Consider the following 25,923-nt stretch of genomic DNA (forward strand, 5'->3'; position numbering starts at 1 on the left):
GGGGAAGACAAACACCATCACTCCAAACATCTTCCCCTTCCTCCTTTGTCCTCCCACTTTATGTACTGAGCATGGTGTCAGATGGTCTGGAGTATCTCTTTGGTCAGCTGGGATCACCTGTTCTGGCTGTGCCTCTTCCCAGTCTCCCATGTACCCCCCACTCTCTCACCAGTGTGGCAGCACAAAGAGCAGAAAAGGACTTGGCCCTGTGTGAGCCCTGCTCAGCAATAACAAAAATGTTTCTATATATGAACACAACCCTGTGTTCAGCACAAATCCAAAACGCAGCTCATGCCAGCCACTGTGAAGAAAATAATTTCTATCCCAGCCAATACCAGCATATATTGTCAGAGACAATGCTGATGTTTTAGAAATACCAAAATTGCTGTTTGTTTGGTTTTTCCTTTGACATTGCAGATTTTGAAGTCCTGATGCCTAAATGGACAACTTTTTAAGAATGGAAACTTTTTAGAAGTGGTTGTGTATTTTTTTGCAGGTATCTTCCCACAAGATAGTCTTTGGGCCTATCTGTGAAGGCTTTTGCTGGGCAGACTTTAAAGTTACTTTATATTAGCTTGTATGATCATGTACGTTTGTACTTGACTAAATTGTACATAAAGACTCAGTATCTCAACTATGCCAGTAATACAGTAAATTTCTCCACCATGGGTCTTTCCTATGGTCAAGAAAATACACTTAACATTTTTTTTCACTTCAGTGCTCCAGTGACATGGAAAACCTTGATAAGGGCTTCAGAGACCGTTGTCTTGACTGCAAATGGGTGTCACTTTTTAATTCTGCACCTATAAACTGATTTAACTTTAAAATTCTGTAACATATGTAGGCTCTGCTTGAGAGATCATTAAGATTTCTGGGTAGAATTTTTCTATAGGTTTGACTCTGAATCAGGTTTACAGAAATCAGCCATAGATTTCTTACATGGATTTTGCAAAGTAGCTTACTTCCTGAATTAGTCAGAATACTTAAACCCAAGTAAATTAGCATTATGCTTTTCCATGTATCAGTGTCTTTAAATCAACTTCTTTATAAAGTCCCTTCCAATGCTAGGATGGCTGAGTTAGCACAAAACTGTGGAATCAATGTTACAGGAACAGAAAACTAACAATAAATGTTTCTGTTGATGACTGAAGGGTAGTAACATGCTTCTTCTACACAGTTTAGTTTGCATTTGCTACAGGGTGCTTAAATAACTATGTTTAATTATCCTTTTCATCAAACTGATATAGAAGAAGCTAGGATTTTTACATCAATATTTGGTTACATTGGCCGAGGGATGTCGCAAGTTTGCTGCTGTTGTTGACGGAGAAGAAGAAAATAAAGATCGCAGAGAAGGAAAAGTTATTAAAGTATTTTTACCTTAATAGAGTAGAAGGTAGTTTTGAGCTTGTGCTTCTTATCAGCAGTATGTAATTTGAAATATCATACTGATAGTATGAGATGTGAGTAGAATTCTGTATTAAGTGATTACAATATTTTAATTTTAAGGAACCTGACTTAGAAGCTCTGGCAAAGCAAGCAGAGGAAAGGAAGCAAAGAGCAGAGACAAGACATAGAAAAGCTCTGATAGAGCAGAAGCACCAAAAGGAAAAATTACTTCGTGAGCAAGCCAGGTATGCAATAGTTATTTCATTTTATTAAGAATGAACTTTACAGTGTCACAAGGTGAAAGGCAAAAATATTGATGCTTCTTGCTTGGAATTTTTCAATCTTGAAATTTTATGGATTATAGAATTAATGCTCATGGACAAAGCTTGTGCCTTTTGATAAAAACTGTAGCTTTAAAACCAAGACAAGAATGTCAGCTATTCAAGCTGGCTTTACAGACTCTGCAGGAGTTCAGTGATGTATGAAATGAAATGTTGTCAGGGCAGTTCCTCATGGAGAGTTAACCACCTGGAAAAAGGACCTAATGTATTTGTCATGGTCTTTCTTCTTAGGTTGTTTTTTATTAAGCAGATTGGAACAAACTTGAGCTGGCATGGAAAATGCCATGTGTCCTCTTGGGCGTAGTTGTGCTTGGGTTGAGCTAAGACCTGTAAATTAAATAGTTAACTATATCTACACTCAAGCAGTTAAAGTAGGTTGAAGTGTGCAATGCTTTCTGGAAACTTAGGTCAAAAGCAGAACTTTTGCCTTGGCTTTGGGATGCTTGTATATATTCATGTTTTTGCATAACTTGAAGAAGGTAATTTTTAATGCTGCCTTCCAGCCCAAGTTGTGTTATCTTTTTAATATGCTTCCCCATCCCTATGGCCTGACCATTCAGTCCAGGTACTTAGGAATCTGATTTTAGGTTTACCTTTTATTTCGCACTGTTCTGTCACTGTTGCTTGAATAATTTTCCATCTCTCTTCTCTTTTGTGGCTTGTTTTGTCTTTGTCCCCCAAGACGAGCAGATGCACGTAAACGTGCTCTGGAAGTGGAAAGACAAAGAGCAGCCAAAGTTGCAAGCCTGCCACCTCCTCCACCACGTCCTTTTGAGGTATGTATCCATTATACAACAGTGATCACAATTTCAGGGATACCACATATATTTATTGGTCTGACTCCTTGCAACAGGACATCCAGAGTTGGTATTTGCATGTATAAGGAGAGTGGTTCAGCAAAAGCCAAGAGAATGAATTCATTAGATGTTAGTGGATTTCTTGCTACTAAGCTTGGGTACATTACTGATCTCTTGTTGTATGTGAATTTTATTTCTTGTAATCAGACTCTTTATTTTTGTAGTTAATGTGTCTTTTTAAACTTTCATCATATCTCATTTTCATTTAGTAGCCTCAGTGATATGAGCCTTTACAATGATCTCTCTCAGCAAGTACATCACATGCCTCCTCAGCCTGCTGTCATACTGATGTAGTTTGCAGCATTTTGTTTAGTTCTGAAATAAAGGCAATTCTGTGGTTTTAGCTGTGGGGCGGTTTTGTTGGGTTTTTTTCCTCCCTTCAATTTTGTTTATTTGTAGGGAGTCCTAAATAAAGGGGGAGCTCTTTAATTTTGATTGGAAAACATCACCCAAGTCTGTTGGGGAGGCTGCAGCCTTTTGAGGTGTGGCTTTGTACCCCATTCATGCTGCTTTGATTTCATAGAGCTGGTGCATACATGTAGGATTTGCTGTAGGATTGCAGATCTGTACTGCAGAAAGAATATTACATGCATTTTTACTTTGGAGTTAACTAATAGAACTTCATGAATGCAGAGTTTTGTTGCCTCATGTGGTGGTGTGCCATTTTACACCTTTGGGTTCAGGGATATTCAAACTACTGACAATAAAAGAAAGGGTTGAGGTATACTAGCCCCTCTCAGAGCCAGTGAAGCTTTCAAAACTTTTTCCAGCTACATCCCAGCACATTATGTACAGGTTAGAGTGCAGGATGATAGGAGTTTGGTGTTGTATCTGGAAAAACTGAGTAAGGTTTGACCCTCCCAGTTTTAAGAATTATTAGAAGGAGTACCTTTCATTAGTACAAGTTTCTCTCTAGATCTTTTTGTTGGCTGCCCAAGGGTTTTCATGTTGTGTAAGCTGGATATGAGTGAAGATGAAAACAAGTGTTGTAAGGGAGTGGTAGAGTTTGGGGTTATTTCTGGTGAAATATAAGCTGTATTGAAATTTAGTACATCTGGAATAAGGTCCTGTCTGGTACAGTTCAGGTAAATTCACACACCCTTTCACGCTGCTGCTGCCCTCTTATGTTGTGCCACAGGGTGTGTTCCCAGTGTGTCTGGTGTAGAGCGGTGAAGTCAGTATCAGTCCAAACTTCGACTATTTCCTGGGTTTCAGGTGCTTCTGTTGCTCAGTTTGGCATTGTTGAGAAAAGCATGAGATGCTGTGGCTTTGCTTTGTAGTAACTTTCGCAGTTTAGAATGGGTCTTATGTCACATTTGATTTAACCCTTCCCCATAGATAGTCACTGCAGTTGATCTCCATAACAACTAAAATGACACAATACTTAATATGTCATACTTTTATTTAATAGTTTTATCTAGCAACATCAGTAATGCATCTTCCTTTCCATTTTATAAAATCAGAATTTTCTCCTCATTCTTTAGTATTTTGTCATCAGGGGAAACAAGACGGCTTTATTTCCAGGTTTCTTCAGGTTCTGGTGAAACCAGAATTGCATATACAGTTTTGTTGGATGATATGTCTGGGTCAGTGCTCTGTTTAAGTATTGTTCCAAACATCAGTTCCAAACAGTTTGCAAACATCTGGATTTTCTACAGTATGTGGGGTTTGTTTCTGTTACAATGTTCATGTTGTGATAATGGCAGATTGAATCAATAGTTTTGCAGACATGTTGAGTTTTTGTTGAGGAAAAGAGATTGCTCTGTTTCCGTATAGCACAGCATGTCAATTTCTTCCATTTAAAGACTAGCTGACTTTAAGCCTTTTTTCTAGTTTTCATGTCTGTATAGATTTTAATCCTTTTGTTGTAGACCTATGGCTGGGAGGGCACAGGGCTAAGAATAAAGTTATTTTCTTCAAAGAGTTACTGGGTGCCATGTACTTCATGACCATGTACTTAATGGGGGAAAATGTTAAGTAATTGAAAGATTGAGAGATTTTTATTCCTGTTTCTGCTTCAAAAGAGAGAAAACAAAAGATATTGACTGTCAGTTGGGGGAAGGTAAATCTAGGGCTTTGTCTTGCAAATGTGTTACTCAAAAGGCACTGAATCTAAATTGTTTAACTTTAAATCTTGTGAATTACAGCAAATTACATGGTCATCTGAGTAAGTCTGCTTGGGTTTTTTTGAATGTTTGCATAAGGAGCTTATTAAATGCAACTATAATCATAATCTGATGCTCTGTTGCAATAACAATTGACTGTAATTTCATAAAAAGGAGCTAGGGCATTGTTGTTCATGGCTTGATTACTTAGAATATAAGAAACAGTCTCTAAAGATACTCCTATTATTGTGATTTTATCCAGTTAGAAAAGAAGTATTTTTACTCTAATGTCATAACCCATTTTGGTTCTCAGAATTATGGATTTTAGAAGTTGAGGCTGTATTTAGTTAGACGAAATGAAAAGTTGCTTAATTGAAGTTAAACTGTAAACACCATCTTATTGGAAAATGTTGCAGAGTTCTTGGAAACCTACTTTTTCTTACATGATCTATTAGATTTCTATGGAATGGAAACAAAACCTGAAAAGTATTACTATACTCTGCTTGAGTATTCATAGCATTTGTAGAGTTGGGGTCATGAGGGTTTTGTTGGGTTTTTTGTCCCATTTCATGATACTTTGCTGCTCCAGTTTTGCCAGATTTTAGTATAGAATTATTTGCTTTTTGAAGGAAGGAAAAAAAAAAAGAGGGAGGAGTTATAAAACCATGATGGAAGAATGGTATTTTTTTCAGCCTAAATTGCTTTTGACACTGATTGAAAAATTGCAGCCTCCAACATAATTCTCACATCTTCGCAGCTTTTGAATAAAATTCTGGAGGTTTGATTGATTACATGTAATTAATAATTCTTTGTTATTGGTTTCTTAATTTTAAATATTTTAAATAATTCAGAAGAGGTGTTTAATTGTACATTCTGAAAGTAACCCAGTATAGGTAATCTGGCTAATGAGGTTTAGGCCTGGGACTTGTCTGTTCTCATAGCTATAATTAATATATGCAAGTGTTGATCTGTTACTATGATTTTTATTGATTAAGAAATTTAGCAGTTTATTTTTTTACCTACTACGATAACATGCAAAAATATTGTTTAAGGACCATAAAATCAGTTACTGATGTTCTGTTGGTAAGACTAAAAGTAATTTTACTGGTTTTGGGTCCCTTAGGACAAGAAAGACATTGAGGGGCTGAAGCGTGTCCAGAGAAGGGCAACAGAACTGGGAAGGGTCTGGAGCACAAAGCTGAAGAGGAGTGGCTGAGGCAGCTGGGGGTGTTTAGCCTGGAGAAAAGGAGGCTCAGGGGGAACCTTGTCACGCTCTACAACTGCCTGAAAGGAGATTGTAACTAGGCAAGGGTGGGTCTCTTCACCCAGGTAACAAGTGATAGGACAAGAGGAAATAGCCTCAAATTGCACCAGGGGAAGTTTAGACTGGATATTAGGAAAAAATTCTTCACTGTCTTGTCAAGTGATGGAACAGGTGGCTTGGGGAAGTGGTGGAGTCGCCATTCCTGGAGATACCTAAAAGAGGTGAGTTGTGGCACTCAGGAACATGATTTGGTGGTGGACTTGGCAGTGCTGAGTTCATGGCTGGACTTGATGAAGATTTTTTCCAATATAAATTATTGTATGATTCTTTGATTTTCATTTAAAGACTTTACTTTCTACAGTCTTCATAAAATAGTGATAGTCAATACTGAAATTTTGTATGCCTCTTCTTATGCAGAGATAATTTTAAGATATTCCTGAGATTTGATGCTGCTCTTTGTGTGTGTGCGTTTCTTTATGGTCATGTTAGTTTTAGAGCACTCAAGCTATGAATCTTTCCAGTTTAGTTAATGTGGATAAGAACACATTTTTAGGAGGAGGTTGAGGGAAGAGGAAACTGAGAGAAAATTAATGGAGGAGATGTTAAGTACAAAGACATGTCCTCCAGGATATTGAGTAACCTAACCTGGCTACTTTGCTTCTGAGAACATGCGGCTATGCCAAAGAAGAGGGAGGGGCTGATGGCTTATTGTTCAAATTTCCAGAAAAGAGTTGAAATGTGTTAGTGTACCCAAAACTTCTGAAAAACCACAGCAACTTAGCATTCTATGAATAGACACTTTTCAGTGAAGTTACAGAAAACGCTCTTTTCTCTGGTCAACTAATGAATTGGACATAATGGCTCTGAGTTTCCTAAAGCAACTCTGTACTTAACAAGTGTTGCTTTGCTGTTGGGTGTAATTATTTTGTCGGTCTGTGGCTGCCCTGCTCTGAGATGAATGTGACAGCTGTTGTAAGTGGGATTTGTATTAATGCATTAAACTCAAGTGCTTTTAAATTAGTGCTTTTGAAACATGACACTGATGAGCGTCAGTTTCTGTGCAGGGGTTTGCCTAAGACTGTTAGATGCTCTCTGTTATAAAAACCCTCTAGATCTGCCGTGTGCTGATGTGGTTTATTAACTATTACATGTATATAAGGTTTTAAACACTATTTTCAGGACAGAATTTGGTGTCTTTTAATAATAATTTAGCTATACAGATCACTTCTGTTTAGTTGCTTTGGTGGAGCTACTGTTCTGTGATACAGCTGTGGTTGTACTTTTCTTCCTAGAGTTTTGAAGTGAAAAAGATCCTTGCCATGAAGCCCTGTGGTGCTGACAACTTTTCTGTTACTCGTTACCATATTGCTGAAGCTTTGGTGGACAGAGAAGTGGACGGAGGGCAGGTGATTAAGTCCAAGTGTTTGTGCTACGGTGTTACATACATGTTTCTTTACATTGCATACATTGTCTGGATATCAGCTGGTGGATTTTCTACAACCTGTTTAAAGATGACTTGTATAAAGAAGCTTACACTACTTACTGAAGAGAATCTCAGATGGGCAGGCTTCTAAAGCCTGTTACGTGCTCAATCACTTAGGGGATCACACCTAGCAGTCCCTTGTGAACAGGCTGTTATTGGAAGGTGACATCACAAGACTGGTATAATGTTCAAACACCAAAACTGGAAGACTTGTGGCTTATGCTGAATCGATAGGTGCAGTTGCCCTGGTTTTCTCTCTTCCCCTCTTTTTAGCAATGTACTCCCAGACATGTCTTGTATTTGCCTTGCTTATTTGGAATGATTTTTTTTTATTCCTAAGTATATTTTTATGTTAGTAAGATTTTTCTTCTTTGAAAGTTGCAGATTGTTTCTGGTTTCCCAAATGAGATTGAAGATATTTCAGGGACATTTTCCCCCTTGATTAAAACAAAAGCATGAGGACAGAAGTATTCAATCTGTAATGTTGACCATATCATTCATTTTACTATGTATTGTAGGAAAAGTAACCACTCTGTGATAACAAATAAATTATATAAACGAGTGTCCCTCGTACACTTGTACAGCTTGAAACTGGAACACTTTGTCACCTAAATTCACAAAATATGTAGTAATGAATTTTTTCCAAAGGTAAAAAGTGATTTTGGTCCTGCTTGCAACATAAACATTCAAGGATGTTCATATGGCATTGTACGTCATTTAAGTGCTATTGCTGCAGAATTATTAATTTATCTATTGTTACATATGCTTTAAACTATCAAAGAACTTTGTGGACTAAACTATTGATTGTCTGCCAGCCAGATGCTCATTTAGCTGCTGAAGAAGAAGGGAGACGTTTGGAGGAACTACACAGGGAGACAGAGAGGGAAAGAAGAAAGCAGCTTGAAAAGGCACATATTAGAGGAAGTCACGCCTTGAAGAAGATCCAATTGGCCAAGGTAGGCAAAGCAGTTATGCCTGTTTTTAATGTCAGAACGGCCACTGTTCAGTAAGTTGTAGGTAGGTGATTAATAAAGGAATTACATTTACAGGAGGGAAATTGTTGGACTAAATAAAGTTTGCAGAATGTCTTTGAAAAAAAAAAAAAAGTCAAAATCTGTTTGCTTGTTTTAGCATCTAGAAGGAGTGAGAATGAAAGAACATCCTCTTAATTTTTGTTATCTGAATGTTTGACCAACTATTAACCAATAGATAATAGTCAAGCAAAACTTCAATAGGTAATGAGTTCTGCTTTTCCACATTAGCTGTAGTTGCAGTTGGTACTTCAGTGGAAAAAACATTGCTAAGAAGGTAAGAAGTTTTTTTATTTTTTGAAAACTTTTCTAAGTTTTTACTCAAAGACTGCTATTCTGTTAGTGTGCAAGTCTGGAAATGTTGAAATAGTTTCCTTTAAGAAATAAAAATTGAACTACTAAGAAAAGTCTTTGTACTGAGATCTACACTCAAAAAATTTTTGTGGTCTGATAGCTTCACATGTATTTTTGTTGTCTAGAAAAAGAAAAGCTTGCGTTTTACCAGCTGGAATATGATTGGCCCTGAATGAGTAACCAAACTAAAATGGGGATTTCTGGAAATATTACTGATGCTCCTGAAATTAACAGAAAATATCCCAACAAACTTCTTTTTTTTTTTAAATAGCTCTCACATATACTCGATGTGCCAAAAAGTATTTAGTTTGCATCTTGAAAAGTAGCAACTGCTGAATTAAATACTAGCAGAAGTCACTTGGCAAAAGAAATACTTGTTTACCTTATAAAACAGGAAGTCTAATTATCTTGAGGAAAGTTGGCCTGCAGGTGTAAAGTCTGATCCTTTATTTAACATCAGATCTTCTAGGTAGTATTGATGACTCCTGTGTCTAAAGGGCTGATATGGCTTTCTCCCGAGGAAGCACTTTCTCCCTAGAATAAGATTAACTTTGAACATTAGCCAAACATCACGGTAACCAAATGGAAGCATTTTGTATGAGTCTTGATACGTGGCTGTCTGAATGTGAGCACTGAAGGTTTGTTATCCCTTCTTTATTCTTGAAGGACAGGGAAAGACTTCTGGAAGAACTGGAGCAAATGCATGCTCAGGATCGGATGCGCAGGAGACGGGTTGTCGCACAGATGCCACCTCAGCTTTCAGTGCCACCATACAAACGCATGGAAATAAAAGAAGAATGGCAGAGAGAACTGGAGTCTGCATTTGAAGAAATGTGCAGTGAAGACAGGAGTAAGTTCTTTGTTGGAGGTTGCTGAATCTGGCACCCAGTAAAGGAGAGGCTGCTGCAGCTTCCTCCTCCCTATGCAGCCGGTAGGGAGGCTGTGTGTGTATTCATAGTTGGCATGCACACAGCCTTCCAGGGCACATCCATACAGCTGGCCATGCAGGCCAGCAGGAAAAACAGCACTCGCATAAGTACAAGCAGCACAAATGGCCTCCTTCTGTTTACTGCTCTGGCTGATTATCATAAAGGCCTTTTGTGGGATATATGTCTGTAATATGGTATGGATCCCTTCAGCAGCTGATCTTAGACACTCAGTCTATCCAGGAGTTGTCCCCTGTATCCTAGGTCTCTCTGCCACACTGCAGATCCTCCTCAGGTTTTAGACACCCAGTCTAGTGTTCAGTGATTCATGCTGGGTCCTGGAGCCTTAGAATTACCTCTCATACTCATGTATTCACTCAAATGCACACATGCTCAAATATATGCTATGGATCACTTGGTGGATAGCTTTAGACACTTGCTCTTACCTGGCAGCTGGCCCTTGATCTTTAGTCTTCCCAGTTGCTGGCTGCTGGGCCTGTGAACCCCCAAGATCTGCTCTACTCCAGTTGTTACTGCACAGACACAGCTGGGCATGTGAGCATATGCACAGACATGCACATACTATGGATTCCTGTGGGAACTGAACTTATATACTCAGTCTACCCAGTAGCTGACCCTGAATCCTCTTGTAGTCTTGGAGATGCACACACATGTGCAAGCAGGTTTCTTAGGATCCCTTCCTCTCCTCTGTAGCTGGCTTGAATGCTTGGATCTCTTGATCCCTTTCCTAGATAGCTTGTGGGTTCCCCTGGCCTCTACAATACCCAGCCCAGTCTTAGAGCTGCCTGATGTGTAACTCCTAAGCCTCTTACCATTCTTGTTAGCTAGTCTAGCTTGTGATTTGCTAGCCACTGCATGCTGTTACTCATACCCACCTAAATGCACTCATTATGGCCTCTGCAGTTAGCAATGCTCTAGACACAGGTGAACCTGTGACTTCTGGTCCCTGTTCCAGTTACTGGCCCTTATATATCTATGTACACACATGCATAGAAAACACAGTGTTCCTCATGTAGAAAAACAGCTACAAGTGGAATTTAGTGAGCAAACAGAACAGACTGTCAGGTACAGTGCATGGCCAGACCAGTGGACTGACTGTCTCGTTTTATCTCATTATTTTTACACTTTTATCTCATAGTTGTTCTGCCCCTGACTAATTTGATCCTTTCTTTTCCCTGCCTTGGGTTCTTCCCCTAAGTATATGTAACAAGGATAGAATTTCAAGGTGATCTTCCCCTGTGTCCCACATCCCTTGTAGGCAGCAACCCCCTCAGTCAGCAAGGTGACCATAGGGGCATTCCTGCTGTGCAGTCTGCTGGGATTTCACACCTGGGCTGTGCGATCACTCTCCTGTGGCAGCCTTGTGAACAGCCAGGTTGGGGTGTGTCTTTTCCCTGATTAAGTTATTGGGATCATGTGTAATTTTTCTTGTGAGCTGCTTTTGGTGTAAAGCTAAGCCTTTCATCACATCAACTGCTATTTTGAAAAACATAGCATATTCTAGTGGAAACTGCTGTGGATGTTCTGTATGAATAGATGGCTATTGATCTAAACAGCTTTGAATCTTGTATTTTGGTGGGAAAAAAAACTGGATTAACTCTGGGGATTTGTGTGTGAGTGTTGTCTTGCAATGTTGTTGGATTTGTATTCCAAATGGTCATTTTATTTCATTGTGTTCTTTTAATTAGACATGAAAGGAGACCTGATTCTGCAGTTTGAGCCACAACCTTTGCCAGCCCCTTCTGACAGAGCTCAAGATAATGATCTTGATATCTCTTTGGAGCATGAATCTGCTTGTGACACTCAACCAGAGCTTCCTTGTGATACTCAACAAGAATCAGGACATGTGATAGAAGAGGAGGTCCCTAATGAACCAGAAAGTAAAGTTTCTAAACTGCATATTTAAATTAAACCTTTTCATTTTATATTAGAAAAGATTAGTATATCAAATAAATTTTAGTAATAAGTAAAATGCCTTAAGTAGTAAAACTTCTTAATGTTCATAAAGTAATTCATTATAATTTGGTTTATGTTTAGCATAGAGGCTAATACCCTAATGATTATGAATTTAAAAATGAAAATATGACTTCTTTTTCTGATGTGCTTCAGTTTATTAATATGCTGAGAATAATTTTTAATTGTAAGAACTACACTGTTAGTAGCCATAATTATTACAGTATACTTAGTACAAATTATGGACTGATGCTGATGTGTGAACTTAAGATTTTGAGGTATTTCAAATCTGAAGCTTTATAGTCTGCTTATTGTATGTCTTTTATGTTCAGGTTTGTGGTTGAGCTGCTGCATATTGTGAGTAGGCTGGAATGGATGCATGAGTGTGTCCTGTTTGCTTGTGTCATGTCCAGGGTCATATGATGTGAGCCAGAAAAGTGTCTGTGAGCTTTGCTGCTTGGCCAAGCACTTCTGCATCCCTTGGGTGGCACAGTCTGGTGTTTGGTCTGTGGTGCATTGTGCTGCCAGTGCTGATAGAAAGCAGAGGGCAGGTGTGGGGATAGTACTGCATATTTCTGCTACAGTTTGACTATAAAACACTGCATCCAGCTTAGTCCTTCTTTTGTAGCTTGCAGAGACAAGTTACTGCTTTTCTTTTGCAGGTAAGAGAAAATTTTGCTAAGATTTTAAAAATACAGCTAAGCTATTTGTCCAACTCTGTAAGCAATAAAAATAAAAGAGAGGGGTTTTTTTAAATGATATGAAGATATTCATTACCCAAAACTGTTAACAGTATCTATTCTTTCTAGGGCATGAAGAAGGAAAAACTTGCCAACCTCGGTCAAAACTTGCCTTAAAGAAATTGTTGAACAAAATTAGAAGCCAAAAAGAGGAGTGGACATCAAAAAGTGAGAAAGAGAGTCAAAGTGAATTTGAAACTATTGAATCAGGCACAATTATTAGTGAAAAGAGACCATTATGTGATTTAGAACTTAACAAGGAGCAGCAGAAAAATACAGTGTCTGAGGCCAAAGGTACACAGTACGTGCTTGCATCAAAGTTTGTTGTATAGGAGCAAAAGACTTGTACTGCAGGAACTGTGACAGTGACTGTGACAAAACTGTTTAAAGAACTTCCAGTCTTAAATGTTTTGTCACGTTGAATGAAAGTACAGTTTCCTGTCTGTGCCCACAACGCATTGTGGATTTGTTGAAACCACAAATAAGAGAGGTTTTTGCTATTATTTCCCACTTGTCCATTAAGATCTTGAAGAGAACAGATGTCCAAAATATCTTTCTGTCTTTCAAATCTCACTCAAATTGTTGTCACGCTTGGTATTGCTGTACTTAATAGGTGTTTGCCTCCAGGGATAGAATTCTCAGTGCAGGAGTCAGCGTTGAATTTCTGTACCTGTGAAAAGCCACTTTCTTTGGAGATTCACAGCTATAAATGCCCAAGACAAGCATAAGCTAATAAGTGGAGTTTTTTTTCTGCTTTTAGGCACCATTCCAAAAAACCTTTTCATAAAATTGGAATTTATAGCAATTAGACACTGCAATTTGTTTGATAGCCAAATCATCTTGGGCTACTTCCCATGTCTGTCCTTGGTGCCCTTCTGGTTAGGCTAATGCTGAATTGGTGATCTGGTATGTTGAGTGGGTTTTCTGAATTTTTCAAGTGATCAAGTTGTGGCATGTGGTTTTGGGTTTTTTGCTTTTGGGTAATTTGTTCATAGGGTGCTTGCTTTTTTAAACAGGATAAAGTGATTTAGTTCCATCATGTACATGGCTATGCCAGCATAATGCCTGGCGATTGGAGAGTGCAGCATGAGTGAAACCATGCCTTGGGGAAAATGTGCTGCTATTTGAAGCTAACAGTACAGGATTGAGACTTGCTTTTTGTGCAGTAGCCAAATGTGAGATAATTTTCTCAATACTGCCAGTTTTAGACCCTCTTTGTTCCAAGAGGTTAATGTGTGGCTTTTGATTCTTCAGGATGATCTTGCTCTCGGCCTCCCAAGTAATATTAGAAGTAATTTTCAGTCCTGCTGAAGCTGGGACATTACTGTGTATTCAAGAAAGACACTCAATAAAGGGCTATTAAAGACATAAATTATATAAAAACCTGATTTTCCAGCTTATGGAGACAGGTGGAATAGTAGGATATAGATCTTTCCAAGAGCAGCTTATGCATTTTGTTGAGAGATACTGGGAAACTGTAAAGCAAGGTGTAAAGAAGATCCAAGACTCGCTCTGACTGCAATTACAGCTAAATAACATGTATGTTTTAGACTCTGTGAAAATGTTGGAAAATACAGTTGCAGATGAAAAGTCAGTTCCAATCCATCCTCAAGAACAAGCAGCTAAAATGAGAATGGAAGAGGCAGCTAAAATGAGAATGGAAGAGGAGAGACAGAAGTGGGTAAGTGTGTTTGTATTTATCCTTACCTCAGTTGTGCTGAAAAAAAAAACAGATTTACAAAAGATTTTAAAGTATTTCAGGTTATACAGCAGCTATAAGCACTCTCAACATTTGAACTTTTACTGTAACATTTTCTATACTTCTCAAAAATCAAAGCTGTAGCTGGAATATAGAATAGAGTGGAAACCCTCAGTTTCTTCAAATGTAACAAGTGCTGTAGGCAAGGATACGTCAGGGTTAAATGAGAATCCCAGTTGTACATTAATATCTTTGTTTTATAAAGGGAGGGTATAGTCAGCAATACACAAGTCTAAAAACTTTATTTACCCTGTGTAATAATGTAGGAAGGTCTGTGAGATTGTGTTTAGAGTGACAGTAAAAGCATACAAACCTTGAATAATTTTTTTTTCCATTATCTAGGAAGGTTATCTAGGAAGCAAATGCAGAAAGTTTTTTGTGTCTCTGGGAATGCTATATTTACTACATTTATAAAATAATACCTTTATGCATTATTTCATTATATCTATTGTGTATTGTGTTTTGTTGTATTTTAATTTTTGTTGTATCCCTAGAGACCTACCAGCTGTTATGTGGTGGCTTACCAATTAAAAAAAAAATAAAAAAAACTTGAATTTTGGGTCTACGTGCAGCCTTCAGTTGTACAGTTTAAGTTCAGAAATCAAGGAAACAAAAATTTGATGAAATAGTAATATTAAAAAAAAAAAAAACCAGCAGATCCTTTATGAAAGTGTGGCTACTTTCTTTAACCTTCATTTCCTCTCACTTTGCATCTGGCCAGGTGTATGTAGTTCTGTGTCCACATTAGCTGTTCTCAGGTCCGGCATTTTCTCAGGTTGCTTTTCCTGACTTACCCATTCAGACTGTTATTAAAGGCTGTTGTGCACTTCATCTTTGCCAGTACTTTGAAATTTTTCTTTGTTTCCGTTCTAAAAGTACATATGCTGTCACTAAGTGTGGATCTAAGTGAACTGTAGCTGATAGGTATATGGAAAGAGAATAAAAACAAACAGACTACTTCAGACGCTTATGGACTGCTCTCAAAGTGGTTATACATTAGCTATTTAGAAGCTTTTGTAAAGCTTAAATTAATGTTTAGATGTGCTGAACTCTGATGAAAAACTGAGTAAAATGCAAAATAGATTTTTCAAGTAAGTTTAGGAAAATTATTTCTTTTGCAGTCTTTGGAAAATGATAACATGTCTTGAATGGATTCTGATTTTATTAATTTTAGAACAGATAATAATGCAATAGTAAATGGACTCAGAGATTGTTAGAAATATTTAGCCAGTAAAACAAAGTTATTCCTGTAGACTTTGGAACTACTTTTAAAGGCCTGTTGCAATTTGGAAATACCTGTCACAAGCAATAGAATTTCTTCTGTAATTTGGAACAAAAGTTTGTATGTGGTGGTGTGTGTGAGCAGTCTGGTTTCTTTGTCATTCAGTTCTAGAGATTCTCCCTCATTTTTCTTCTGATAGAATGAGGAAATAGAGAAACAGAAACAGGAGCAGCTGGCCTTGATTAAAAAAATTGAGGAAGAGAAAGCTCTTTTGGAGGCTGATTATCTGAAGATCCAAATGCAAACCTGTTTGGAGCAGGCTAAGAAAAAAAAGGAAGAGGAAGACCAAAGTCAGCTGGTGCAAAGCCACAGTCTCCATTCCACAGATCACCAGAACCAAAAGGAACATGAGGTGAATAATTACAGAAAATTGTGTGTAGGTTTTTATTTACTATTATAATAAAAATAAAGAACACCATTTACCAATTTTGAACTATATCAATTAAGACAATTTTTATTTCTTAGGCTGTGAATTAGAAATTTGTACATTTGAAAGCTTCTTTTTCTAGTGTGCAAGCTTCTACTTCACATGGTATCACTGGACCTGAAGGAGCGGCGTGAGTGTGTCAGAGGAGGTTTAGGTTAGATACTGTGGAAAAAAGTTTTTAACCAAGAGGATGGTTGGGCACTGGAACAGCTCCCACAGAAGTGGTCACAGCACCAAGCCTCTCTTGAGTTCAAGAGAGTTTGGACAATGGTCTCAGGTACATGCTGTGACTCTTGGGGATGGTGCTGTGCAGGGCCAGGAACTGGGCTTTGATAGCCTTGTGGGTCCCTTTCAACTCAGATATTCTGTGACTTTGTGACTGTGACTTCTGCTGTTGTATTGTCTCTCTATAGTTCAAGGGGTAGCCTTGATCATAATACCTGTTAGTAAAATCTGGTTAAAGTCAGATAATGATTGTGCAGGTAGACATAACCTTTTTCAAGAAGGTAAACAGAAATCATAGTGGGAGAAAAAAGACAAAAATCTGCCTCTGTCTTTGTTTAAATCTCAAGCAAATGCTTAAAGAAGAGGAATTTATGGAGAATGTTGATGGAAAGTAATCCTTTTTTATATATAAAATCTTGCTTCATTTGCACAACTGCTACTCTTTTGAGAATGTGATTGCCTTGGAAATGCAGCTACATTGGCTCATTGCTCCCTGAGTTTGCAGGGTATATTTACCTCTTTAGGCTGAGCTGCTGTAAGCACCATTGACTTTGATGGTGTGTGTAGAGAGAGGCTGTAGCTGTGGGCCATCTGTTCCAAAATCTCTTTTAGCTTCATTGCCTCAGGCTGAAATCTCACAGACTTCAAATATGGTGGTATCCAGCAGCTCCTGTAAACTTAGGTGCAAGAACACACAGCTTAAGGTTGCTGCCATAATAATTTTCTGGGAATTAGTTGTATATGTGCAATTAAAATTGTTTTATTTTGATTAGTCTGGAAATGTATCAGAAACCAGGAGTCCAGGAGAAGACAGTCACAGACAGACGATACGTAATTTTCAACAGCGCCTTCTGCAGCAAAAAAGGTAGGTATCTATGGAATACAAACTGTCTTTATGGAATGCCTGTTCAAAGTCATTGAATTGCCTTGATTATTGAAATTGATGTTTCTTTTTGCACTGCTTTGAAAAGATCCATGTTTTCACTCTGTTCAGGTTGCACAAACAAACTATTGAAGAAGCTAGAAAGAATCTACAGCAGTATCAGAATACACTGAGGCAAAGGTACTTGTCTAGTTCTGAAATACCTCTGAGCACAAGGGAAACAAAACCCATTAATTTAGAGCCTGTCTCAGAGCTGCCCCTACAGATACAAGGAGCACAGCCAACACAGTACCAGGCGTCAGAACAAGTTCATGCCCAAGAATTTTCACAGTCATTACCTGTGTTTTCAGGAAAATTGGGTATGTTGGAAAAACTATCTTCACAGAAGCAGCAAGAGCAAGTGCATAATCTTTGTCCTGGAAAATCAGTGCAGTTTTCAGAAGCATCGGAATTGAAGCATGGAGGGTTTCACTTGCCCTGTGACTGTCCTTCACAGGAACAAGTGGGAATATTCAAAACTGCCAATAATCACATCAGTGAACCATTCCAGTTCCATTTACCATCAGGGTCAGTCAGGAAGGAAGTGACTGCAGTAAGAATACAACCAGAAGCACACCAACAACACTTTAGATTTGTGTTGCCTGCAGAAAGTTCCTCTGAGTCTTCAGAAACAGTACACTCTAAAGAGTTACCTCAGAAGATATCTAACTATCAAAACAAGACAGAAGCTGGAGAAGAGCATGCATTTAAGACATCCATCATGCCAGCAGCAAAAAGATCAGCCTTGGCTGGCCCTTTAGCCTATCAGCAGGGATCTGTAGAGAGCAGCAAAACAAGCCCTGATCAACCTCTCAATCTTTCTGAACCCGCGATTCTAGCTCATGAAGAATCTAAAGCCCAGAGCATTGAGGAATTCTCGGTATCAAAAGCAGGAGATGTGTCTTTGTTAAATTATTCTGGTATACTGAGCTTAAGGGACAGAGTGTTGGCCTCATCAGAAAGCATCCAAGCTCAGCAAAAGTATTTGAAAGAATTGCAAGAGCAGCTAGATGCACAAAGAGAAGTTCTTCTTTCTAAACAGAGAATACAAGAAAAATTACTTTTACAGAAACAAGATAAATTGAAAGAACAGATGCAGAGACAGCAAGAGGCTTTGAAAGAACTTCTAAACAAGCAGGTAAGCTTTAGAAACACCTTGCATGGGTAAATCATCAGTAGGTGATCAAACCTACAAATCAATGCTACAGCTTACCCCATGGAGTGTTGGTAGTTTTAGGTGATTTACCATAACGAAAATTTTAATTAGGACTTGTGATTTGTAATCAGTATTTTCCTCTGTAAAGCTCCAAGAGCACAGTTTTATTAAATCTAACAAAAATACTGTGAAGGTCTGTGCTTGGTCTCTGAACATAATGCCTATTGAAATTGTTGTCTGAAACACCTGTAGGTAGAGTTGTTTTCATATCTGTAAATGCACCTCCAGGTGTAAAACAGCCCGTGTATTAACAATACGCAAGTAATACCTGAAAGGATATCATAAGCATCTTGAACAGATCATTTTTAAAGCTTGTCTTTTTGTGTGTACCCACTATGAAATTGGTTTGGCAGCTGCAGTCTTGAGTTGTAATTTCCTTGTTTCTCAGTAACAGAAGAAAAATCCAAGTTTATTTTTGAGCTTATAAAGAGCCTCCTTTTACCCCTCTTTGTGTTTTTTTTTTTTTAAACAGAAGCCATCTTAGAAGAATAACTGTTCCCTATAGTTCCTGTATTTTGATTTTGTAGTTTCCAAGCAGCTAAAATTGTTGAATTCAGGAGCTGAAAAACTGAAAGCAGACTTTTCAGCAATTGTTCTTGTTAAAAATTATGAGTACTCTGATCTAATCTCACAAAGGCCTTGAAAATGTAACTGTGTTTTAGCACATTAGGTTTGTAGAGCACAGTAAAATACCTCCATGTCCAAATGTTTTTGTGAACTACGAGATCTTTCTGGTATCCTGCATAATTGAACTACTTTCTCAACATGCTCAATATTGTCTTGCATGGAATACACACAAGAGAAAATGCTCTTTTGATAAATGAGTATAAATATAATTTTATATAAAACTGCTTCCCCCTTCTAAGGTGAGACATACGTGCCCAAATGAAGAAATGACAGAGGCACAAAAGCCTTTCAGCATTAAGAGAACTGACTTCTTCCAAGTGTCAGAAAACTACCAGCAAGAGAATTGTGGCAGGAGTAAATTTCACAGAAGTGAAACAATTTCACCGTGCATTGGTCCAGTTGAGCAAACGGGTAAGGCTATTATGTTATTTTTCATTATAATTTTTATTGCTTTACAGCTGAGGTAGAGTTCTCTTCCATCTCTCCAATTTGAAGTGTTTGTGTGTTTGTACATATATTATTGCAACATACTAAACTTTGTTTTACAGAACAATCTGAGAAAGTTCTCTGTAGAGAACAGAAACAGAGGTCGTCCAAACCACCAGTGACAAAAGTCAAGTTAGGGCTTGGTTTGGAGCAACATGAACTTAGTGTTATACCAGAAGTAGACACACCGAAGAGTTGTAGCCTCTCTTTGGCAGGTAATGTATAAAATATATAATAAGTGCTGTTATGAATAGTAGATTGGAGGAATATAATATTTTCTGAAGAATCCTTGAGATTATTAGGAAATAATACCTGATACTGTTGCCTTTCTTAAAGTATAATTATATACTAGCAAAGTTGTAGTTCAGAAAAGTTAATTCTGTGAGTGCCTAGAAAAACGTAAACAAAATTTCACTAGGAAAAGAAAATTCAGTTACTCCATGACCTGAATTCCCTGTTGATTTTTCTTTTGGGCAGGGTCTGTGTTAACAGGCAGTTGTACAATAACTCTAAAAAAGAAGTTTGTAGATTTTGTTTAAAGGTTTACCTTTTGATCATAGCAAGAAAGTGACTGTAAAATCTTTCAAGTAAAGTGTTAGTATCAAGCTTCTACAGAAACTTTTAGACCATCTCTTTAGGTTGTTTTTTCTAGTTAAAAAATACTCGTTGCAAAAAAAAAATTGGAGAGCAATAAAAATTTTATAAATATATTACAGTTACAGTCTGCAGGCAATCCTTTGCAATTCTCTGTAAGGAACATTATTTAACAGGTACAACAAACTCATGTTTTCTAAAGGTAAACATTTAATTTTTTTTCAATGTCTCTTCACATCTAAAATGTAATTCATATTTTACAAAGCTTTTTATGTTGTGTTCTTAAAAAGGCTCAGCAGAACAATGTGAGTAATTATAGGCCTGTCAGGCTGGCATTCCTTGCAAAATAATGAAACAGCTGATATGGCGCATTCTTCAAGTAAAGAAAAGTAGTTAATGCTAGTAGTTTATGCAGAGCAATTCTTGTTGGACCAATTTGATATCTTGATCAGCTAGCAAGTTCTGTTGGAGAAGGTTTTGATGGAAATATATATTAATGTTCTCAAAAGCACTCGGCTTAGTAACTTACACTTAGCTGTATAATACTGTTGTGATCCACATGTGATTTATTCTTATATTATCAAACCATGGTAGGTAGTAAAAACTTGAGATTTTTATTGGACTGGGTGGCCAGAAAGGGCTGTTATGTGGGCTGGGTTGCAGAGAAAGAAGTCTTTAAACCAGAGCAGAGAAGTTGTATTACCCTGGGATCCGGAGAAGTTACTGCAAGTTTTCTTGGAGTTTGGAGTGTGAAAATATTTGTTTGAGGTTTTTTTGAAGAAATACTCTGGTGGAATTAGGAATTAGTTTTTGAGAAGTCTATGATCTGCATAATCTTTCAGCCTGTATAATGCATAGACTGATGTGATCTGGCTAAATTCATTAAAATGGAGACCATACAAATTCAGCAGTTTATTTCTGTAGAATAGAATGTGCATCTTAATGTTCCTCATGAAGTGCAAAACACTTCCTTTTTATACCTAAACTGATTACAGATGTTTTAAATTCGGATAAAACAGATGATGGTACTGGAGAAACTTCTCAGATTTCAGCCTCTGGGGAGTTTGCATGTGTGAAACATTACAGTCATGCTCTTCATGAAGGCACCTTTCCCTTGGGCATAACAAACTATGACAGAAAAGCCTCCAATGGAAGTCCAAGGCAAACTAATCCATCAGGAAGATTATTACAAGAATTGCTGATGCTGGCTGCTGAAACGTCATGTGATTCAGGTGAGAAAATCCTCTCCCTTCAAGAATACCTTCCAGCATTGCTGACTTTGCTGCTTTTTATTTGTAGAATATGACCTGACTGTCAAAGAATATGCAGTGCTATTTAATGCCATTGAATTTTGAGTGTAAAAAAGGTTGTTTCAATAAGCACTTGTTTCAGAAGGAATGAGTTTTTATCTTTTGGGTTTTGGGGACCCATTACCATTCTGGTAACAAGTCCACATTGCCGGACACTTCATTGCTGGCCAACAGTTTCTTGTCCAGGGCATGTGCTTTTCATCTGTAACCTTTAGAATTGTAAAGCTGTGCAGGTATTTCAGGTGGGAACCTATTTTGGGTAGACCAGTGGCGTTCCTGATTCAATACCCAGTGATTCTTGTATTGATACAAAGGAAATCAATGCTTAAAAAGACCTCTGGAGTGTTAATGTGTTGATGTAGACATCCACTGAAAGATTAATGTGTATAAGAAATTACTTAAAAATACGGTTGAGACAAAAAATAGAAGGCTGAGGTCATTGTCAGCTCAAAAAAACTTGGAAAGAATCATGTCTTAGTTGTGACAGACACGAAAATTGAGAGCTGTAGAATATTTCAAATTTAAAGACCTATAAGGTTCATTGAGTCCAACTCCCTGCTTCTCCCAGGATTACCTGAAACTAAACCACTGCCCAGTTGCTCCTTGAACTCTGATGGGTTTAGTGCTATGATCACTTCCCTGGGGAATGTGTCCCAATGATTGACCACCCTCTCAGTGAAAAACCTTTTCCTAATGTCAAATCTGAGCTTACCCTAATGGAATTCATTCCATTTCCTTGTGACCTATTGTCTTGCTTATTGTCAGGTAATTATTTTGTATCTGCAATTTCTATTTAATTAGGAAGTTGTGGCTGTCAGCTCACAGTGCAGACTAACTATCAGCTTGTGAGACTAACACAATGCTAAAACTGAGACAGACACCTGGAATTTTCAAGTAGCTGTGACAGCTCTCCTGTCCGGGAAAAGTCTGTGCATAGCCAGTTTTCAAGAGAGGTCCATTCTGCTTTCACCTTTCTAGTAGCCATCATAGGCTTTTAACATGCTCCACTGAGTATGTCAAAAGGAGCAACACTGTAATAGTGTAAGGACTGCTTTAGCTCTATTCGTGTCTGCCTGTGAAGAGCTTTTATTGAACAAGAACACCTTTGAGGATAGGCCATGTTCATAGGTGGCAGAGTTATTCTGATTCCATAAAATAAAACAAGATGTTTTGGTTATCAAGAAAAACATTTTTGTTAGAAAGTTTTGTGAATGTTCAAAATAATTTTGTTACAGGGACATTGAAACCTACTAAGCATGTTATGGGCAACTTGACTGGCTTTATAAAAGAACAAAGATGACTAGTTTGTAAAACATTCACTTAAGCAACTTGAAGCTTATTACAGCGTTGCATGGTCCAGTACAGTTTTCAGTATTCATCTAGAATATTATCGGAGTTGCAGAGGAGTTCTCAGAAACTTGACAGCTTTCATATGCCCGTTGGTACAAGCAAAACAACTAATGTAGTGTTGCAGCCTGAACTGCTACAAGTCCAGGGTAAAGAAGCAGAAAAGGCCTTTGCATGGTATCCACAGATGTTTAATTCAGCCGCGCTGAGAGATGTTGAGAGTTCCTCCAGCACACACATCTCCCAGCTCTCGCTACCCTGTCTGAAGGAGCGTGGGGGGGTGTGAATGAACCTGGTCTGTGGGCAGTACAAAGATGAGGGCCAATCAGGGAACAGGGAGGGAGTGGCCCAGGGACACAGGAACAGATTCAAGGACAGGGAAAGGAGCAAACGGGGTCCAACAGCCCCTTGAGGGAAGCCTCTTGTGTCTCCCTAAACCACGGAAATGCCCCCCAGGGTCTCCACAATGTAGTGCACACCTCCTGGTTTTGCTCGAAATTTCATCACTGGCCCCAAGCTTTAATTTTTCATTTAGTGTGCATTGAGACATCATTTCCAATTCAATTGGATTTACTTGGAATTGGAGTTGTTTTGAATAAGTACATATAAGCTCATTTTCATTCAGCTGTTTCTTTATTTCTCAGAATGCCCCTTTTGAAGTATATCTATCTTTGAACTTCAATTATCATGAAAACATTTTGTCTTTTAACAATATTTGAAGAAAAGACTTGTATTTTTCTGAATAAGTTGTAGAACTGTTGCTAGAGCAGCTGTTACCAAATGAATATAAAATATCTTGGTGTAGTGCCTTTTTACATTATAGACTATTGTATATAAACAATGCAATAGTTTATGTAAGAGGATTAGGAAACTTTATGTGAACATCTATATTAAAATTAAAAAACCCCAAAGCTTTCTGTGATTATGTGTTTAAGAGGATTGCCCTCTTGAGCAGATCAGCAACCAAGAGTGCCAGCAATAATCTTGAAAATATGTGGGCTGTGAAGCTCTCTGGTACTTTCAGTAACTCGTGTGGTATTTCAGCAAGAAAATCTACAGTCCCTTGCACTTTGAATATAGGGTTTCTGAAGTGAAAATGTAAGGTTCATTTTAGGTTGTTGCTTATGATTTTTTATTTAATTTGGTTTTAAATTTTTTTTTTTTGCTACTTGATTCTTACCAGAACATGCTTGCATTTTTTTTCATGTTTTCAAGATGTAATTGTATCTCTACAGGTAAGAGTAAGTGAGTGCTTTGTGTGATCCTTGACCTTGTTCTTTGAAGTAATGTGGTGGTTTGAACCTTTGACCAAATAATGTAAGTTTTTACAACTTAGGAGTTGTACTGCTTTCATGACTACAGAACCACGAGATGTGTACAAATCCCTAGTCATTGCTCACATGCTTTTTCAAATCAGACATAAAAGATGAAAAAAGAAAGTTGGTAAGTCTGCTTTTTACGTGCAGATGCTTTATCAACAAACGTGAGTTTCCTTTGCTAAGAAGGTTGCTGAGGGTAATAGGCAGTTTTTTTGAAAGTCTGTAATTAGCTGCCTATATAATTTGCCTCTCAAATTTAAAGGCAGTCATGTCTGTAAAATGGGTCTTAAGGACTGCTTGTGGTTAGGGGAGATGAATTCCTGTGCTCAGTACTGAGTGGCTGCAAGTGCTACACAAACTGATCAGCTGGTTGCAGCCAGAGGACAGGTAATTGCTGAAGTGATGTTGCATTGAGTGCCACCAGTGAGTCTAAAATCTGAGTTGCTCTTTTACATGCCACTGATGCATTGATGAGTTGGGAACTTTGGATACTTGATGTTCTTTCCAATCCTATTTGGTTAATTTAAGCTGTTAGTAGGGAATTACAGAGTAACCGTGCAGGTGAGATGGGCAGTTTGGTACATAAGCCTAATTTCCTTAGGAAGTAAGCCTGCAGCTAGTGTCTAGGTTGGATACATACACCTCTTCCACAGTTCTCCTTGAAGACACAACAGGCTTGTCTCTGTATATCTGCAGTGATTCCCTTGAGCGGTGTTCCAGATGTGATTATCTTCATGTGTTGCTACTCTGTACAAAGGTGTTATTCCAAGCATGACTTTATTTTGTGATCCAGGCGAACCTAAGATTTCAATTTATCTTTAGTAATCACAAATAGTTGTCCATAATTTGGCATTTCAACAGACTGTCTTTTCCATTACCAGTTTAGCTTTTGTTTGTTTCTTTGTTTGTCTACATGGCTGCTTTTGGACTAATCCCTGTTTTTATATTGCCTTCACTGAGTGGTTGGATTTTCAGTCATTTGTCTTTCAAATTGCACCCTAAAATAATTGTTGCTATTTTACTGCCATTCCCCTTGGGGGGAGAAAGAAGCATTTGGGGTATTACAGATTCAGCTTTTAAACATAAATTCTTTGTGACATTGTGATGGCTAGAAAGTTAAAACATGAAAGTCTCATGTTGATTTCAGGATGCTGTGAGGAGCAAGAATCTTGCACTATTACTTTAGAGGAGGGAGAGAGAACTGAAAAACCCTCCTTTATGAATCATGAAATACCGGATTTTTACAGATATTAGTATAATAAAGTCATGTGATATGAGCATGGATTTTTAATTAAATAATTTGGTTTATAGCATGAAATTGATACAGTTCATCCCTGGTATTAATATCACAAGAACAGTGCGGGTTATTACAGTTCAGTAATGAAATATTTGTAACATAGCTGTCCACAGAATTTATATACAAGAGATTATTAAATGCTTGAATCTCATCTCTAGTGTATCCTGAATTACTGCCTGTCATGATGATATTCTAGTGAAATTAAAATAACTTCTTTCAGAAAAGTATCTCTAATGTTAATGGAAAGGTATCAAGAAATGGAGAATTATGTGGTAGCTTGTTCCAGCATTTACATTTTATCAAATTCTAAAATAAATAGTCTGTTTTTAGTTTTTGAACGTCTGACAGCCATTTCTAGACACTACTTCTTGTTATTACTTTAAGTTTAACATTTTGTACTATGCATTTTTTTCTCCTATGGAGATATTTAAATAGCAATTGATTAGATGATCACAGTTTTCATGCTTCAAGGAATTTTCTTGAAGGCCTTGTTCATTTCCAGGATCCTCTGTCTCTTGTATCCTGCTCCAAGGAAGAGGAGTGGACATGAGCTGAGTACTTGATCTGTAAATAAATGTGGTTTAGATGTATTTCCTTTCATGTTTTGTACTTTCTCCTAGATGTATACTGGGTAATGGTGGCAATAAGAAA

At 37.7% G+C, this 25,923-nt stretch overlaps 1 protein-coding gene across 6 annotated transcripts in view; it reads left to right on the plus strand.

Annotated features, from left to right (window-relative positions):
- The window catches only part of CEP295 (centrosomal protein 295), a 43,381-nt gene that overhangs the window by 2,809 nt on the left and 14,649 nt on the right, over positions 1–25,923 (plus strand). For 3 of the 6 annotated variants that reach the window (XM_053934273.1, XM_053934271.1, XM_053934272.1), the window contains exons 4-17: positions 1,507–1,631; positions 2,410–2,503; positions 7,246–7,359; positions 8,252–8,392; positions 9,488–9,671; positions 11,457–11,648; positions 12,531–12,755; positions 14,012–14,142; positions 15,642–15,854; positions 16,928–17,019; positions 17,149–18,214; positions 19,159–19,330; positions 19,468–19,620; positions 20,995–21,231. In XM_053934273.1, coding sequence (XP_053790248.1) covers positions 1,507–1,631; positions 2,410–2,503; positions 7,246–7,359; positions 8,252–8,392; positions 9,488–9,671; positions 11,457–11,648; positions 12,531–12,755; positions 14,012–14,142; positions 15,642–15,854; positions 16,928–17,019; positions 17,149–18,214; positions 19,159–19,330; positions 19,468–19,620; positions 20,995–21,231 — 3,139 coding nt within the window. Of the gene's footprint in view, positions 1–1,506; positions 1,632–2,409; positions 2,504–7,245; positions 7,360–8,251; positions 8,393–9,487; positions 9,672–11,456; positions 11,649–12,349; positions 12,384–12,530; positions 12,756–14,011; positions 14,143–15,641; positions 15,855–16,927; positions 17,020–17,148; positions 18,215–19,158; positions 19,331–19,467; positions 19,621–20,994; positions 21,232–25,923 lie in introns of those variants that run through there. The other 3 variants (XM_053934274.1, XM_053934275.1, XM_053934276.1) reach the window with 3 other exon arrangements.

This window comes from Vidua chalybeata, chromosome 2, assembly GCF_026979565.1.
Source record: "Vidua chalybeata isolate OUT-0048 chromosome 2, bVidCha1 merged haplotype, whole genome shotgun sequence".
In the NCBI taxonomy this organism is placed as follows: domain Eukaryota; kingdom Metazoa; phylum Chordata; class Aves; order Passeriformes; family Viduidae; genus Vidua; species Vidua chalybeata.